At 41.3% G+C, this 18,604-nt stretch overlaps 1 protein-coding gene across 4 annotated transcripts in view; it reads right to left on the bottom strand.

Moving 5' to 3' along the window:
• MAD1L1 (mitotic arrest deficient 1 like 1) overlaps window positions 1-18,604 on the bottom strand; it is a 369,315-nt gene that overhangs the window by 341,551 nt on the left and 9,160 nt on the right. For all 4 annotated transcript variants that reach the window (XR_008973123.1, XM_057416961.1, XM_057416962.1 and 1 more), the window contains exons 8-9: window positions 18,184-18,298; window positions 17,206-17,267 (exon numbers count right to left, since the gene is read on the bottom strand). Coding sequence is in view for 3 of the 4 variants with exons in the window: in XM_057416961.1 (XP_057272944.1) it covers window positions 17,206-17,267; window positions 18,184-18,298 (177 nt within the window). In the remaining variant the exon portion in view is untranslated. The remainder of the gene's footprint in view (window positions 1-17,205; window positions 17,268-18,183; window positions 18,299-18,604) is intronic.

Raw genomic sequence — 18,604 nt, 5'->3', positions numbered from 1 at the left:
AGTAGATTTAACAGCCCATATATTATTCTTATTTACTTCTGATTACAATCACATACCTCTTCAATCTCACGGCAGGAATGCCCACTTTAACCTGCAACTGTAATCTACAGTAAAGTTATTTTAACTGGGTTTTTAATATCACCCAATAACATCAGTCACAGGTAAATTTATGATGAGAGTTTTAGAAAGAACTGCTTCTGCGTTCAGCTGGAATATCAATATCTTTCAGACAGAAAATTGAAGTTAAGCCTGTTGCTTTAATTAAGAACTATAAAACTCAAGCACAGATTATTTCAAAGCTTTTCACAGCACACGTCTCACCTCTGACAGGAGCAGAAAACTCCTAGTTTCAGTAAATGGGGGAGGTTAAAAACCTTGCTGATGTACAGAACACAGACGGCTGATAAATGATTGTATTTATCAAGAAAATTTATAGTGGAACAAATAAAGTAGAAAATGCCTCAGGGACATACTTGTCTTGTCAGTAGCTGCATATTCCTACAAGTTATTTATATTAAAATGGCACACAGGCATCAGCTACCACTGAGGCTTCATTCGTGGTGGATGCAGTATGTATGTAATACACTCAGGGTAAGACCAGGTTTCACCAGAAACCAGACCAAAGCAAGACTTAAACAGGGGAAGTTCAGGGTAGATATAAAGGAAGAAGTTCTTTACCATGAGGGTGGTGAGGCACTGGAACAGGTTGGCCAAGGAAGTTGTGAATGCTCCATCCCTGGCAGTGTTCAAGGGCAAGCTGGACAGAGCCTTGAGCCACATGGTCTAGTGTGAGGTGTCCGTGCCCATGGCAAGGGGTTGGAACTGGATGATCTGAAGGTTCTTTCCAACCCAAACCATTCTGTGATTCTATGATTAGAATCTGAGGTACAGAGTTTAAGCAATCTGAACAGGAACACCCAAAAATATCTAATTCAACTCTCATGTAAGTAAAATTAAGGCTATATTGATTGAAAGGATGACTGAAGCCATCAGATGCAAGAGCTATACCCTAAATCTTTTGCTTCTTACCTTGTAAAGCACCCAAATGCAAGTATGCAACACTATTTTTGAGTGCTATACTTAATAAGTTAATCCTAAAACATGAGTTTAAATCCTAGGTTTTTGCTTAGTCTAGCCTCTCATTTGGCTATCACAACATTTCCCACCGAGTTCATTTCCCATTCAGAGCCTGTTGCTCAGTTACTGGTTTTAACAAATCCACCAGCACAGGAGCTCAGTATCTCTAACCTCTACTGCCTGTCTCAGGCCTCCCCACTTAATGAAGCACATTTCTCACTCAGCTGTCCACAAGCTGGCAAGCGAGCTTAGCTGCAGGAAAACGAATTACACGCGTCCCCAGACACATGTGAATAAACCAAAGACATTTCAGATTTACAGTGCTGCCTTCAAACTTCCTCTCCCCCAGCTCAGGGAGGATTTAAACAGGACTTCAAAGAAGCCCGAGTTCCAATTAAAACACTGTGACCACCCCAGGGACACAGAAATATTCCTCTGATTAGTGAGATGCGCTCTTTGAACTGTTTAGCTGAAAAAAGCATTCAGAACTTTGCACAAATGCAGTCCTTCTCTCTCAAAGTTTTTCTTTCTTTTTTAAAGTTTCTAAAAATTTACTATTCAAAGTGAAGGACAAATAATATTTCAGACTGAAGGTTTTATGGAAGCCCATTAACACATCAGCTCCAGGCATCTAATAATAAACATGAGACGTGGCATGACTTCAACACTGCAGTCCCAGTACAAACCAGATGACACAAGTCAGAACAGAAGAGCCCAAAACACGATATTGCTGCTGTGGTTGGTGCTGGTGCCTCAGTACCACAGACAGGCAGCTCAAAATCCCAACCTCACCAGCCCTCAGAACCACTCTCCCCCCAGGGCATAGTGCATCAATCTCGTTTCATTTTGAAGTTCTGCTTTCTTCCCTTAACATCCCAATCTCGCAAGCTGCACTTATAAAGCACCTCGCATCACAGAATCATAGAATAGCTAGGGTTGGAAAGCACCTTAAAATCACCCAGTTCCAAACCCCCTGCCATAGGCAGGGACACATCACATTAAACCATGTCACCCAAGGCTCTGTCCAACCTGGCCTTGAACACTACCAGCGATGGAGCATTTACCACTTCTTTGGGCAACCTGTTCCAGTGCCTCACCATCCTCACAGTAGAGAGCTTCTTCCTTACAGTTAACCTGAACTTCCCCAGTTTAGTTTTAAACCCATCACCCCTTGTCCTATCACTACACTGCCTGATGAAGAGTCCCCCTCCAGCATCCTTGTAGGCCCTCTTTCAGATATTGGAAGGCTGCTATACCCAAGTCGCTTGACATACCATGACAATAAAACAGTAGCCCTCAGCCTTGGCAATAAGCACAGATTGAAATAATAAGTTCTTCCTTCAGAACACAGAAAAAGAAGAAACTAACCCCTCAGTCTCTCATTCCCAAAACCAGAGTTGGATTATATAGCCCAGAAGTTTGGACATCAAGAACGATGAACATTCAGAACAAAGGCTGGGAAGATAACTGAGTCTTAGAGCATTCCAAAGCAGTCAGAGGTAAGTAGATCTAATAAACTTGCTGAGAAAGCCAAACCCCAATCAACATCATCCACAAACAATGTCAGAAGGAAACAGAAGCAAACTTTGAGACCTGTTCATAGAAAGTGGTACTGCAACAGCGTGATCATATTAAAGATACAAACAGTGGCAGTTCAGCAACTACTGTTCTCCTTCTGCTGTCAAAAACTGGTACAAGCTTGGTGCCTGCATCAGCCACAGGGGTCAGAGCAGCCAACAGTAGTTATGACTTCCCTGTGTCACTGCTACAGGCTCCTGTGACTGGGATTAAGATACGGACTGGATTGGTGTCACAAGCACTTTGACACCACCTTGGATTACTGCTGTCATCATGCTTGGGTCACTTTCAATGCTGGAAGCTGCCAGGGGAGGAACTACTGAAATGAGACAGCAAAGTTCCGGAAGTTTGAAATGTATTCACAGAAGAGAAGGAGCTTCGATTCTCTCCATTAAAACAAACATCCCTGTTTCACACCACTTTTGCATCCTTCCTTGCATGCACATTCATTTTCAAGATCTTATTTCATCACATTGCACAATACAGCATACAGGCCTACCCGCCACCAGTTACTTTTTCTTTGCTGAACAGACAGTACAAAATCAACCAGACAACAATAAATGAATCAAAAACAACCTTCTAGAAGTCTTCACCATGTCTACCCCCACTGGAGATCTCCTTGAAGCTTCCTGATTCTGCTCACTGCTGCTGTGACTGCAGTACAACAGCTCCACGCTTGAGAAAAAGATACATCTGACATTCCAAACTCTTCAGATACCACTTGAGCTTGATTGTGGAGATACTGCCAAGCATTTATAACTTAAGTGTAAATGGCAGTCCTATATAATACTTATTGTATGAATAACTTTGATGCTAAAGAGATCTACTTTGGACAACAGTTTCCGTGAGCAAGCACAAATGAAAGCCACAGCCATTAAATCACAAAATGATTCAAAGTCACTCGTGCAGAGCCACTTCAGTTCCTTTCATCCTAATTCTGAATTCTCAAGTTTTCCTGCTATGCTACCAAGAAAATATTTTATTTACTTCAACCATTCTGTTGAATAACCTGAGCCTTTGCCAGCTAAAAGTCTTCTCCAAACTCAGCTCAAGTCTCCTTCTTCTGCTGATCTGCCGCTTCCCTCATAAAACCCTCCACTTCAGAAGCATCTCAAAGAAACAGTGCCACAATAATGCACTTCTTGTAGAACTCAATACCTCCATCCATTGTGTTCCATACTTAACCTCTGCAAATACAGGATTAAAGCAAAATCACAAAGGCATATGGAAAACAAATCCCCCTGCTCAGAGTAACTTTGCAAATGCAGATGCTTAGAGAACATTTGGCACATGCTTAGCATTTACTCTTTGCACAGTCATGCACCAAGATCAGGATTTCTCAACTGTTAAATTTTTCTTCTACCACACTTACAATAATGTCTTTGCAAGGAAAACAAAAATCTGCCCACAGCATATAGGGTTGGAAAGGACCTTGAGGTCACCCAGTTCCAACCCCCTGCCATGGGCAGGGACACCTCACACTAAACCGTGTAACCCAAGGCTCTGTCCAACCTGGCCTTGAACACTGCCAGGGATGGAGCATTCCCAACTTCCCTGGGCAACCCATTCCAGTGCCTCACCACCCTCACAGTAAAGAATTTCTTCCTTATATCCAATCTAAACTTCCCCTGTTTAAGTTTTAACCCATCATCCCTTTTCCTATCACTGCAGTCCCTAATGAAGAGTCCCTCCCCAGCATCCTTATACGCCCCCTTCAGATACTGGAAAGCTGCTATGAGGTCTCCACGCAGCCTTCTCCTCTCCAGGCTGAAGAGCCTCAGGTTTCTCAGCCTGTCTTCATACAAATACGTATGACAGAGAAATGTTCTGAAATTCCTGTACCTAATGCTTATGTGTGCAAAGAGCTTTTTGTAAGCTCCTCTGTTAGATCCCCCTAGTAAGAGGATGACTGAGCAAAACATACAAGCAGTCACATCTTTAAGTGCTGCCTTTCATATCAGGACATCTCCTGAACTATTCAATCAGTGCAAAAAACATATAGAAAGGTTTCGCATGTGAAATCAATACCTCTTTGCACAAGCATCTGGCTGCCCTCTGAAACTGAGCTCAGGCAAGCTACATCCATCCTTTTTTACTTTCAAAACCCTGAGAGAATGGGCACAATTACAATAATGAAAGATTCACATCTATCCTACAAAGAAACTTTCTGCTTCAAACCCAGGGAACTACATAAACAATCACAAATCCCATGTGCACACTCACCACAGCCTGTAAAACTATCCATTTTTTTATCAGGCTTAGAATAAAAGCTCAACCATAGAGCTTCTCAGAAAGGAGAAATGAGACCTGCGTATTGATTCTGTATCAGGGCTACCTCAGAAATGATGGGGAAGAGCATAATAGTTGAAACAAATGCTGCCCCCACATCCTCCCTTCAGAAAACACAAAGCCTTTAAATACACAAAACCAGCTCAACTGTATAGTTACCCTCTGAAAACCCATCAATTATCTAAACTGGGCTGTGTGGCAGAGAGCAATAGAAATGAGACAGGGTCAAACCAGCCCTGGAATTAATTTGGGAGGAGAAGAGGATTTATTTCAAGAGGGAGGGATTTTATTCTCTCTTTCTCTTCTCCTACTTCACTTGCCAGCAATCGTCATGGCCCAAAGAGACAGCAGAAGAAAATTTCATTAATAAATTTATTTCAACTTTCTTTTCAATGATGCTCAAAATGTATGCAAATCCATTCATTATTAGGTTTAAAAATTCCATTTCATGGGATAATCAGACTTCAAAAAACTCAATTTTAGTTTTAATCAGATTTTAACAAGGATATTAAGTCCATTTCGTTCAGAAGAGGGGAGAAACAGGGAATTTAATGCCAAATGTATTCAAGCTTAGCCCTGGGAGATAATTAAATAAAATTAATTTGGCAAGGGCTGTCTGTCAATGGAAAGACTCCAGACAGCAGAGCATAGCTCTGAAAGAAACAAAAGCAGTTCATTACTGTACAAACAGATACAAAGCTTATTGTTCACACAGAAGGGAACTGCAGCTCTTCCACAACAGCAAGACAACCTGAGCCCTCAAGCTGCCTCTGACAGACACAGCAGTTTGTGGAGGAGAAGGTAGTTACTTCCTTCTCATTTCAGCTGAGTCCTTTAAAGTCCCCTAGCACAGGAAGGGTGAAAAATGCAGGGGACAGCTTACACACAACCAGAACGATTCCAGTGAAGCACAGAAAAGGACAAGAACTAACCTAGTGAGAGACAGCTCCTTAAACCTATGAAAACCCACATGCAATTTGAGGCTGCTGGCAAGATTCCCAACAGATACAATTCCATCAAATTGCATGCAGTGATTTAGCTCCACCATAGATCATAGAATCACAGAATAGTTTGGGTCGGAAGGGACCTTAAAGCTCATCCAGTTCCAACCCCCTGCCATGGGCAGGGACACCTTCCACTAGAGCAGGTTGCTCCAAGCCCCGTCCAACACTGCCAGGGATGGGACAGCCACAGCTTCTCTGGGCATCTGAATCCCAAAGTAATACCAAAGAATCTTGTTCTCCCTCACAAATCCATGGACTGATATGAATGCTAAAACCTTGGGAACTACCCTTCTGACGTTTCAATGCTTAAGGGCCAAATATTTATTCTGTAACCCTTACAATCTTAGACACAAAGTGTAGCTCTTTTAACACTGTGTACTACCAGATCAGTCTGACACTTATCTACTAACATCATACAGTACTAGAGATTGTCCATGAAAGTGACTTCTGGCAAATACTTAACATTCATCATGGAAACACGAAGCAGAATGGCTGACCCTAAAGCAAAGTTCAGGATTTGCTTTGTATCCTCCAGATTCTTCCCCAACATGGTACTCTTTAAAGATTTGGCTGGACAGGACGCTGAGACATCTTGTCTAGACCATGCTTTTGCCATGAAAGATTGGATCAGCTGATCCTTGAGCTCCTTTCCAACCTGACATTCCGTGAAACTCTACTGATCTAGACACACCATCATGGAAAACAAGTGTACAGGATTCAAGAAACAGACAAACATTTTAGAAAGAAGCTGTTCTCAATATGTAACTACAGTCAGAAAACTGACACTGAGAAACAGCACATTTCAGCAGTTCTCATAAGCCGTAAATGGGAGCACATGCATTTTCCAATATCTTTGTCCACCCAACTGGAAAGAAAAATTCAGAGCACTTTTCACTCTTCCTCTCTACCACCCTTCCAAATAGATCAGTTATTAAGAAGTGCCAATTGCATTTCCCTTGCCAGCTATTTGAGATAGGTGAGCCAATAGGTGTTGTGTGACCTTGACAAGTGGCCAGCTATCTAGAAGGCAGATGATGTCTTTGCCAAAGTCACACTGGAAACCATCAGGCCTAAATGAAAGGCCTGTCACAAAACAGGCTTGATGCCACCAACCTTGGCTGCTATATTTGCAGAAACCCACCTGAAGCCACAAAGCTTTGGCCCTAGGAATACAAAGAAGATGCAGAAATTTTATGTGTAAATGTACTTACAAAGCTGACTAAAAGATAAATTCATAACCAGGTTAAAGTATCATCTTCTGAAGTAAATCAATAGCAGAGCTGTGAGGTTATCAAGGAAAATTGTCTAAATAAACTGACGAAGAGCTGACTCCTCTAACTGAGCATACTGATACTCAACACATTCCAAGTTAAAGCCAGATATTCTATTTCTGTCCTCCTTAGAAAAGTCAACAGGAGGGTGGTGAGGCCCTGGAACAGGTTGCCCAGACAAGTGGTGAATGCTCCATCTCTGGCAGTGTTCAAGGCCAGGCTGGACAGAGCCTTGGGTTTCAAGGTCTAGTGTGAGATGCCTGTCCACACAGCAGGGGGTTGGAACTGAATGATCTTAAGGTCTTTCCCAACCCTAAATATTCTGTGATTCTATGAGTTCAAGCCCTCACTAAACAGCATTATGTGTACCACAGAAAGAGATGATTTGGGTCATTAGAACAGAAAAGAAGTTAACTTGGTCAGCAAGGCGCAACTCAGAAAAATCCAGAATTTCCTACTTCTTCCTACCCAAAAAACTGCCTTCCTTTCACTACACTGTTCATATCAGTGCATCTCTGGAAGAGAGTTTAAACAAGTAATGAGAACTCAAAAGCAATTCCAAAAAGAACAATGCATGATAGAACATAGTTCTTGCAATAGTTGCCAACTGCTTCCCAGAAAGAGGCATAGCAATTGTTAAACTTCACTGACAAAAGAGTTGAGAATAGAGAATCTGTAAGGACTGACTCAAAGTGGTACTAGAGGGGAAAGAAGAGATGCTTGAAATCAAGTAAATACCTTTCTAGAAAAGCCAAAAGTATTGCTGTTGAAAGGTCAGGCTCTCTGTCAGATCTCATTTCCGTTCATAGCAAGAGGCAGTAAAACTTGAAAGCTGCTTCAGTGTGCAGAGGTTTCTAACACACTATTCCAAAACGTATCATCCTCTTACAAAATGCCATTGTGCAACAGACATGACTTCATTAGAACAAACATTTCACTGCCAGGTAATGATCAAAATAGGTGCAGAACACATCTTAGTGCGTCAGCAGCCACTAGAGAGAAAAGAAAAACACTAAAAGTGCCCAAACACACAAACACAATAATCACCACACAAGAAAAAGCCTTGCCAAGGCACTCCCTGCATTTTGCATCAGCGGCAAGGAAGGAAAGAAGGTTCTGTACACCTCCAGCTCTTAACTGCCTTGGCTACAAGAAATAGTTGGGCACGTTTTATCTTCTATCTTGCTGAAAAGGCCTGGCTCCACCTTCCACAAGCTATTCTAACCCCACAGAAAGCTCCATTTGAAAACAGGATCCCTGAGCTATTCGTATCAGCATTGGAAATAAACTCTTCTCCATCTCCTGCCAGCCGTTGCTAAAGGAGGCCAGTCCTTCCACTCACCACTGGCTCAGGAGGCTCTTGGGCTCCTACCAGCAACCCTTTTCTGCACTCACCCACTATCTTCCTTCACAGTATGACCAGAACTCCAAGAAGCATCCCCCAGGCCATCTACAGAGACACTTGAAGACTTCCACCTTCCTGGAAGTTTTCTTCTGGTGCATCCTATGCATGTGAATTAACAGGCATCCTGTTGTAAACAAGTACAGAGCCCTTCTTCTAGTCCTCTCCACTGCACATACTGCATTTTACAAAAGAAGTTTGTATTCCACTCCCAATTCCATGGAGCCTTATACTTTGTTTCACTGAATTTTGGGGCACTCAGATCTGACATCCAGCTTTTGGGTAATTACAAATCTTCTGAACCTGGCATCACTAGCCAAGTTTTATCAGCACACACCAAATTTTTGCACCAAAACCATTAACGGAAATACTAAATAAAGTAGATCCTAAGGCTAATCTTTGAGGAATTCTACTTACCCTTCAACAATATTAAATCTATCCCTGCCTAAATAATTCCGTATACACCCTATAATAATTCTTTTAATTTTCATCTTCTCCTGCATGGTTTAGACTTTCCCAAGTGGCTCTCTTGAGCAAGTATTTCAGTGAAGTTCAAATAAATAAGATCTATTGTGTTTTATTTGATAGAGTTAATCAAGTTTCCAGACAAAAAAAACCTTAGTCTGGCACAATCCACCTCGGTACTCCTTGATCCACCGAAGGAGGTAGATTCCTTGCACGTCTAAGGGAGAGGGAAGGCACAGCATGTCAAAAGAAAATTTAGAACTGAAACACTGACAGATGCTGAAATGGAAATGCAAAGGTGAAATTAAAAATGAACTAGAGATTACAGTGATATTGGGTTTGTGCAAATGGCCAAATGAGAGGCTGAATAAGAATCAAGGATGAGCTTTTTGAGTTCTCTGACAGCAGCAAACCATCCCCTTGCTCATTAGTCTCTGCTATTTAAATGATAATTTCACTTTAAGGCAAACAGGACTGCTTAATGCAGGAAAAGTGGCTCTTTATAAAAGCCTCTGTATTTCTGAAAGCTTCTCCTTCACAGCAGAGTGAGCACCTAAGTTCAAGCCATTTACATATAACATGGGTCACTACATGCTGGAAGAAAGCAAGCTACTTTCAGCCAATTGTTTTTCAACAGCATTCAAACACTGATTTAGAAGCATCTGACTGGTGGGTCCCCAGTAGCAAACAAATCGGAAGATACCACCAGCACACATTTCTAAACTCACTTTTGCTCCTACTGGAAAAAGCACCTTAAACTTATTGATTTGGGAAGTGACTCTATTCAAGTTGGGACAACGTTCTATATTCTGATAAAAACAATGAAAATGGAAGTGAGATGGAAAAAGAAGTGATATTTTCCAGTTCAAAGGGTCTACTGGCATCTTCCAAAGTAAAGTTCTTACTCCCCTGGTAAGAACCATCCATCTTTTCTTTGATATCATTATTCTCCACACAGTTCCTGTAGGCAAACTACCAAAGTTCCTCAAATTATGCAACAAAGATGGGTAACGTGCTAAGTTCTTGTTCAATAGTTTTCTCTGCCTCCAGAATACCAGATCTGTGATCCTGGAAAGACAGTTTCTTTAACTAGTCCCAGAGCTTTGAAATGCAAAGCAAGGACAGACATCTTTTTGATGTGAGCTTGCTTACTTCTGTCTCCGATTATACATTACAGCCTTGGTCTGCCTGGATATCAGGTGTTCATCCATTATGTTTTACACTTTTCCTTATCTTTCCTTTAGTCTCAAAGACTTATTACTCTGATATATTCAAATGGAAACAAAAGCACTAATGGCAAAGAGAAAGAACAGTAATATTTTTGAACATCAGAGATAAGTACAGCTTTTGGGGAGAAAATTAATATCAGATAGGAAAATCTGGCAGGAAGCTTTGTCCAGCACTTCAGTGAAGTACTGACAGGAACAGACCTACAGTATTATAGAAGATCTATACAAAGACATGCAGATTGTCACGACATTAGCATTAAGTGGATCAACAGCATAAGAATGGGAGAAGCCTAAACTCTGGCTGAAGCACAGATTTGACATCAAACATCACATTTAAATACTTCACTCCTTTACAAAACCCAGACATGGCCTGAAGTCTCCTAAAACTGCATTCTGACTCCTCTGAACAAACTGCAGCTTCACATATTGAGATGACAAAGGAACATTTTCTCTCCACCACGCACAAAAAGCATTGTCACAGAAAGCTGAAACCTAAGGCACTGCAGAAATTGAAGAATAATGTATATTTTAAACATAACAAGAGAACAAAGCACAGAAGAGCTTAGAGCAATACTCCAGCATATGCTGTATGTCACATTCAATAGGTGACAGCTGCCTCCAAGACTTCTCCATGTAAATTATTGTAAGACATTGTGATTTGTTTTCTCTTGAAACCCCCACCTCACTCTCTAAAGACAAAGATCCCCTCTGGAACAATTCAGGCACATCTCCCTCAAGATTTTAAATGCTTCAAAAGCAATGCTTTAATCTTTTATATGTATACTGAATACATAACCTTTATATATAAATGATCCTCATACTCCATTTTCATCCTGGCTGCTCATTGCCACTTCCCTCTGCCCTGCTCTGGAACAACACAGGCATTCCTGCACCCACACAGTAAGCTGATGAGGGAAGCAATCCACCTGAAAGCTGGTTTCCATTCTAGATTACTTCTTGCTCTGCAGGACCTCTTCCAGCTGCAGTGCTCACAGACCCATAAGGTACCACATAAGAACAGAACATCTGCACACATAGTCAAGTCAGAAGCCAAAGTACATTTAACCTCTTTGGAGAGTGAATTCTTTAACATTTATCAAACCTTCAACGGAAAGCAATTTTTATGACAAAATTAAGCTCTTAAAAGTAACTGTAAAATGCAGTACTGTGTCTATTCAGGACATCAGAAGACACTGTCCCATGAGGTAAGCTGAGACCTCACAACTATAAAAGCTTCCCCTAAGCAGCACAGCTTCTCCTTTTGTTTTGGTTTTCACTGTTTGTTTGTGGGGAGCTTTAATTAGTGTTTCCCGTTACACAGTGTTTATCTTCGGTTTTGGTGCCTTGGGAATTCCCACTGTGAGGAGACAGCTTGTTTTGCACTGGGATCTCCTAAGCAGCAGTCATGCAATTCTCAATGTGTTCACAGATCATAAATCACAATTATTTACTTAAAACTTAGATGTACAAAATGAAGTTTCAAGATCCTCATATTATGCTACTGATGATTTTCTTTTCCAATTAGAGACTTAGCTCTAAAGTAGGGGGCACCATTAGTCAACCCAGAGAAATCCGTTCCCCTTATACCCCCCCCAGACATGGAAATTAGCACTTCAGCTCAGTGGTGCAGTTACCGACAGCAGCCAGCAAGCACTTTTCATTAGATCCATTTCTTGCTTGGTGACAAAAGACCAGAGGGATACAATAGGCTACTCCAATAACAATACCTGCTCAACTATGGAGCAATCATGCCAGAATTATGGCACTACTGGAACTAGCAACAGTAACCCCCAAACCTTATCTTGCTTGGTTACAGTTAATGAAGTATCCAGAAACAGATAGAAGCAACTCACATCATTTCAACATGCACTGCTTTGGGTATCTGTCAACAGATTTTTGAGGTTTTTTAAACCAGTAACCACTTATTCATAATGGACATTCAGAGGAAGGTAAATTACCACCTTGTGAGAAAGGAGAAGATTATGAGCTTCATTCACTACTGCAAAGACATTCAATGCCTGGTATGGAAGAGAGCACAGAGTAGCTAAGCATAGTTAATCAAGATTCAAAAAGCGAAGTAGAGAACTCCAATATTCTCCCTTCTCTCCTATTCACTGGGGAAAAAAGAGCACTAATCTACCACTAAATGCAGAATCAAGAAATGATTCCCTTTTCCCTCCCTCTCTCCTCCCTTCCCCCAGCTCCAAAAGCAGAATGTGCATAGGAGGACTTCCCGTACTGAGTGTAGCACCTGTGTAATTACAAATTACAACTATGCTATCCACTGTACTAAACAGAGATACTTCCCACTTAATTAAACCCTTTCTTGGAGAGGAAATGCATGCACATTCACACTATCTCCTCTTCTTATCTGGTCTCAGACACTGCAGGAAGTTAGGCCCCAAGATTTGTCAGCCAGCCAGCCCACAGATGTTTCCACAAGCAACCCAGGTCAGCACTAACAGGTTCATCCTTTGGCTCTAAGGGACAGGTCAGCAGATGAGTGGCTGCTGCCTGCATCTGGCAGGCTTCACTGAGTGAAAATGGTCCTTAAGCATTGGCCTGAATTCCTGTTAAATATGCACTTCTCTTTCCAGACCCAGGCAGCAAATACACAAACAGCTAGAGCAGCTTAATGTACTATCATCAGTGAAGCCAACTGAATCTACCCTTGCAAACTGAAGGATGACTATAGGTACTCTCCAAACTCATGCTTCATTAAACCAAGAGTTCCTCCAGGTCAGCCTTACACCAAGGCACCAAGATCTCCCTTCCAATATAAATAACTGCAACTAGACGTGACTCAAGAATGTCCAAGACCATCTCTGGAGCCCCTGAGCAACACAGCGTTGTTCAACCACACTGCTTTTCTTTCTAATATGTCAGGCTTGCATTTAACTTCCATACTGTATTCCATGGCCCTTCACAAAAAGAGAGCTGATCTCTCTAATGCTTCCCTGTGATGGGCATGGAAAACAGGAATACGATTCTGAAGATATGAACAAAATCTTTTGCTTTATCTTCCATAAATATGTGTAACCTTTCAGCAAAACTCCAGTCTTTTAAGACTTGAAATATTCTGCCAATTACGCATGAATACAAAGACAAATTCAGCATTAAACCTTGTCAGCTACTATCAGTGACTATCAATATCTTCAGTGTCCAACTTACTATCTCATCTTTAAAACATACCAGATACATCCTGGAGTGCAGAATGATGCAAAATGACGTGTACCTGTTTATGGATAGCAAAGTCACCTGTCTAATTTATTAGAGGACAAAGGCAATACCAGTCAAAACAAGAAGCAGCAGCAAAAAAAGCTTATTTAGATGTAAAGCTCACAGAATAAGAAACCTCCTTTTTTGGGTATCTTCTATATGCTGCAGAAGGGAAAGTCAAACAGTAACAGTGCTGCTCTGGAGGATGCAATTTTAAGGTTTGGGGTGGGTGGAGAAGAGCCAGGCTTTGAAGAACTCTTACTAAACAAGGCTAAGTGTGTGGTGTAAATATGAAGTTTACAGAGCTGGTCTGAAAAACACTCTACTCTGTATGCCATTAGAGAAATGTGCACAAATCTTTTTCACACCAAGTTACTACCCAACGTACTGGACAAGGAGACAGCGATTGCATATATGCAGCATTGATAGCAACATTCCTTACACTCACTGACCCTTCCTGAGAGCCCAGCTGATGATTTTACATCAGGCCAAGCCTGCCAGACTGGAGCGGAAATCCAGTTTTCTCCAGCAGCAGGAGAAAGGACACCACCTCATCGATGATTTTACGTGCCATCATCCACATAAAGCACCTGCCTCCTCTCACACACAGCCTTCCCCAGGGATTTTTTGGTTAAAATACATGTTGTTTAATGACACTTAATAAACTACCTGGGAAATACCTCCAAGCTAATAGTAGAACTCTAAAAAAAACAACCACGCCTGTCATGTTCTTCAGTGAAGATGGTCAACAACTCGATTACACAAATACTAGACCTTGAAGAAATACAAACTACATCAGCACATTCCAGAGGAACAAGAGTATAAGCTTATTTTCCCAATGCAACTCTTTCTTAATAACAAAGTCCTACAATACCCATACATGAATGTCCTCCTCCAGGGGAGTCAACCCCAAAACAAGGAAGACTTTCTACTTGCAAAGCAAGAATTTCAAAATTCAGCTTTTTTTTTTTCTCCTTTTACAGTTGAAACCAAATCCTACAGCAGGAATATGAAGTCAGAGCAACACAGGACAAATGTATGAAAACCGCTGGCAGCGTAACAGTAACTCACAAAAAAAGACCTACAAGACAAAAATCCCATCCACTGTAAGAGACAGCGAACTATAGCAGGGAAGTAGGCAGTAAGAAGATCAAGATCCTAAAAGGACTTATAACTGACCACAAAAAAAGATTAGGACATGCATAATGTGCATACACAAACCAAACATAACTACAATGTGTATTAATTTATCGTCTGGGTATTGTGGAGCTTACGAGGATATTATAACAACTGTATAAGGCAGGTATAATTCTAAAGGCAAAGTCTGGACAGAAGCTTGCACAGCAGAACACAACACACCAACATGCTCTAGAGCTAAAGCTGTCTTTGCTGCTATAGTTTATGAGCACAAGAAGAAAACCCAGGAGCTTACAAGTGGAATCCAGAACCAGAAAAACCTAAGATTAGCCTTTGAGTAAACTGTTAATGAACTTGTTTCCGCCTACAAAAAGGGAAGCATTATAAACACTTTGCTCTTTTATTGTTATCAAAAAGAGACCAGTACTAAAGCCAGTAGGATTACCACTACGCTCCTAAAAGCTGCACCTCCTTTCCAAGTATTATCACACAAACTTATGCTCCGACGTCTGATCATAAGCCAATCTGACAAAAAGCCTGCTGGGACCAGGCAATCAGTGAACAGAAACCACTGAGAGCAGACACAGAGCAAGCCCTGTGGAAGTGCTGGAGGAAATTAAAAACCATCCTCTCCTAAAACACCACACGCTGTACATGCTTAACTTACATTCTCTGTATCAATAAAGAGTATGATTAAGATGCATTTCCCTTCTTCCTTGCTCATCGAGTTATTAACAAACAGCATATTGCTCTGCATCTTTGGGACAACTATCCAACTTGCTCCTGTTTTCTTCTACTATGAGATGGGCAACTAACTCTTCTCTTGATAATTTTAAGGGTCTTTTCCAACCTAGCTGATTCTATGCTTCGCCAACAGTATACTCCAGGAACTTAACTAGGACAATGATCTCTCATCATCTTCATCAATCCTGACTGAGAAGCAATGTAATTCATGATGTAAGAAATCTAAGCAACAACAAGAAAGAGGGGGGAAAAAAAGAGGGAGAAGGAAATCATCCAGCTCCACTTGCTACAATTTCATGCAAAAGATGGTTCTTCTCAGGAGCAATTCCCTCCTCTGTAAGAGAAGACGCCATTAATAGCACTAAACAATATGGCCCAATCAAAGCCTAGCACTTTCCAGTGAATATTCTGATTTTAAATGAAGGAGTTATTAGACTTCCACAGGCAGAATCACTTGGTTCCATTTCTCTCCCAGTGTGAAATTACCTCATTAAACCTTTAACAGCTTGAGGTAAGTAAAAAGCTTTTACTCTGCTGTCTGATAGCACACGTTTTGTGAAAAGGATTCATACTATTTCTGGCCTTTCCTTGCCATAGGAGAGGCAGCACAATTCTAACTCCATCTAAATGTATGTATCCTCAGTAGAGGCAGGAGAGGATCTCAGTCATAATAGCGTGCCGCCACAGAAAGATTCATTGTCCTCATTAAACAGAAAACAGTGAGAAAACTAAGGGAGCTTTCCCAAGTTAAACACAAGTATTTTCTACATGAAGCAATAATGTGCCCAAACTATAGGTGCATATTCAAATGCTCCTGCTTCCAAACAATCCCAACAGTCTGCAAATATAACTCTGGTTTTGGACACATGTAATGAATGGAATAATGAAACAACTAGTAAAGTTAGGTTCTGCGGTTCATGTTGCAGCTCAGGCCTTGATCCAGTATGAAAGGTGATCTGTACTAGAATGCTGCTATCAACACAGTTATTTACAAAGAAGCAGCTCTGCTAGTGTAACAAGAATGTAAGCATTTAGAGAAGATAAAGCAGTGTTGAAGCACGACACATGAAGGCATGGTTACACAGAAAACCTCCTGCAGTGGAAGAAAATGATCAGAAAATGCACCATTTCCAGCCCCTCCCTATACCACATACATACCAGAGATCTTAAAAAATCTGGTTCAGTGCTCCACATGTCAGAAAGCTGTTAAGTAACAGTACCCAAACTGACAAGCTTCTGTTACAAAACATCATTGGAGGGGTGAAGAGTTTCCCCCCTTTTATAAGAAGCTGAGTTTATTCCATTTCTCATTAGTCAAAACAGTTCTTCAGCTGCTTTAGGGAAGAAAAGTCACCACAACATGATCTGGCAGTTTATTTTGACATCCAGATTTCAAAGAAATCATATTTACAGCAATTTGTCACAAAGATCTTGTCAACACAGATTCTTTTCTCTGAACACATCCTAATAGTCTTAAGAGTTCGCTTACTAAACTAGCAGAGTCTCTAACTAAACATGAATGCTTATACACAAGGAGTTCAGAGAACTCAAAACTGAGCCTTAGAGACATTGTCAGGCTGACTTGGTGAAAAACAATTGCTAGCTCCCAAAGGTACTCTATAACAGTGTGTATCCTATGATTTTTCTTATATATAATAAAGTACTGGAAAAATCTCCACATGAAGAAGAGTTAGCAAGAAACATGACCAGCACACTGCAAGGATCAGATGATTCAGAGGAAAGGAAAACCATCTGAAACTGTACTTCTCTGCAGAGCTGTGAGCACATACCTGATGTTCAAGCCGGTGCTTTGGTCCACTCTCTCCCAGCTTTTTAATTTTCCCAGAAGTTTCTGAAGTAGAGATCAAAAGAAGAGTTAGAGACACAGAAAAATGTTCTAACAGCTCATTTTCCACAGTTTTCCCATAATCCTCCATTCAAAGTCAATGTCTTTTCCTCCTGTGGATTTCATTATCTTCTTATCTTGTCATTCCCATTCCTCACAAACATTTTCCCTGTCACCACAGCTCTATGACACACAGAATCTATGCTACACGTCAAATAACCCTGTGAGTTACCATCGGTGTACTAGACTTTGGTAGACTCCTGGCAGTGGAGAAGTAAACAAGCTGTATTCTCAACACCGATCCTGTAGTAGCTGAAGTGCCTACTTCTCCTCCTCCAGTTTCTCCTCTAGCTTTTTACTTTTAGTCTACGCCAAATTGTATAATCTAAACCTGATCAGACACCAGTATAGTCATGCAGATCAACAGGTTCACAGTAAGGTTAATCTCTTGACAGCTTGCTGTCTGACTGATACAGGGTGGGATGGAAGCAAAGGCATTTTATTCATCTGAGACCACACTCCGGCCCTGCGGGCACTGGCAGTAATCTAAGTGCCTAGCAAGGTTCTTACCACACGTCTTTTCAGCAACACCATATCTGAGCAGAGTTTAACACCAAAAATGACATTTCTAGCAGAAGAGAGGCAAGAAACAAACAGCAAGGCCAAAAAAGACACTATCGAGGAGATAGTTCTTTACATGAAATCTCCAGCTGAACAGCAGATTAACCTTTTGCATTTGTCACCTTTATTGCCATAGGTCCTCTCATGCTGACATTCAAGTCTGGGAATGCCTGGTTGGAACACATTAATTAAAACAAGTATCTCATCTCAAGTAAAAAATACAGGAAGAGCCTAAAAGACAGGACAGGCAACAAAGGAAACCTCTATCCTGCTCACCCACCAAACATTCCCAGCTGCTCACCTCATTTTCCAATTCAACAGTCGCGAGCTGCGCTTGGACTTTCTCATAGCGTTCCAGTTTTCTCTGGAGACCTTCTACCTCCTCTTTGAGCAACCCATTGTTTTCTTTCATTTCCCTGTGGTGAAAAAGAGAAACGACAATTAAAGAGCCAAGCAACTCAACTCACCCACACGAACTTCTGGATACACCTGGAATGACACTGAACAGACTTCATGGCATTCAACTGACTCGCTTCTATAACCCTCACTGCAAAGCCACTGCTACAACAGAAATTCAGCGCTATTAAACTGGGCTTTTTCCTACTCTTAAGTGCCACCCTCATTACGTCCAAAGAACCTGAAGTTTCGTATCTGCTTCACTGATTGGCTAAACAGCGTGAAGGGTAGCAAAAGACTCCCTACTCCAATCTTCAGGCAGGCTG

This window comes from Pezoporus wallicus, unplaced genomic scaffold (assembly GCF_028554395.1).
Source record: "Pezoporus wallicus isolate ANWC-B61680 ecotype Strahan unplaced genomic scaffold, APGP_CSIRO_Pwel_v1 scaffold_7392, whole genome shotgun sequence".
Lineage (NCBI taxonomy): Eukaryota > Metazoa > Chordata > Aves > Psittaciformes > Psittacidae > Pezoporus > Pezoporus wallicus.
Note: the sequence above shows the minus strand (reverse complement) of the source record. Positions and strands in the feature narration are given on the sequence as shown.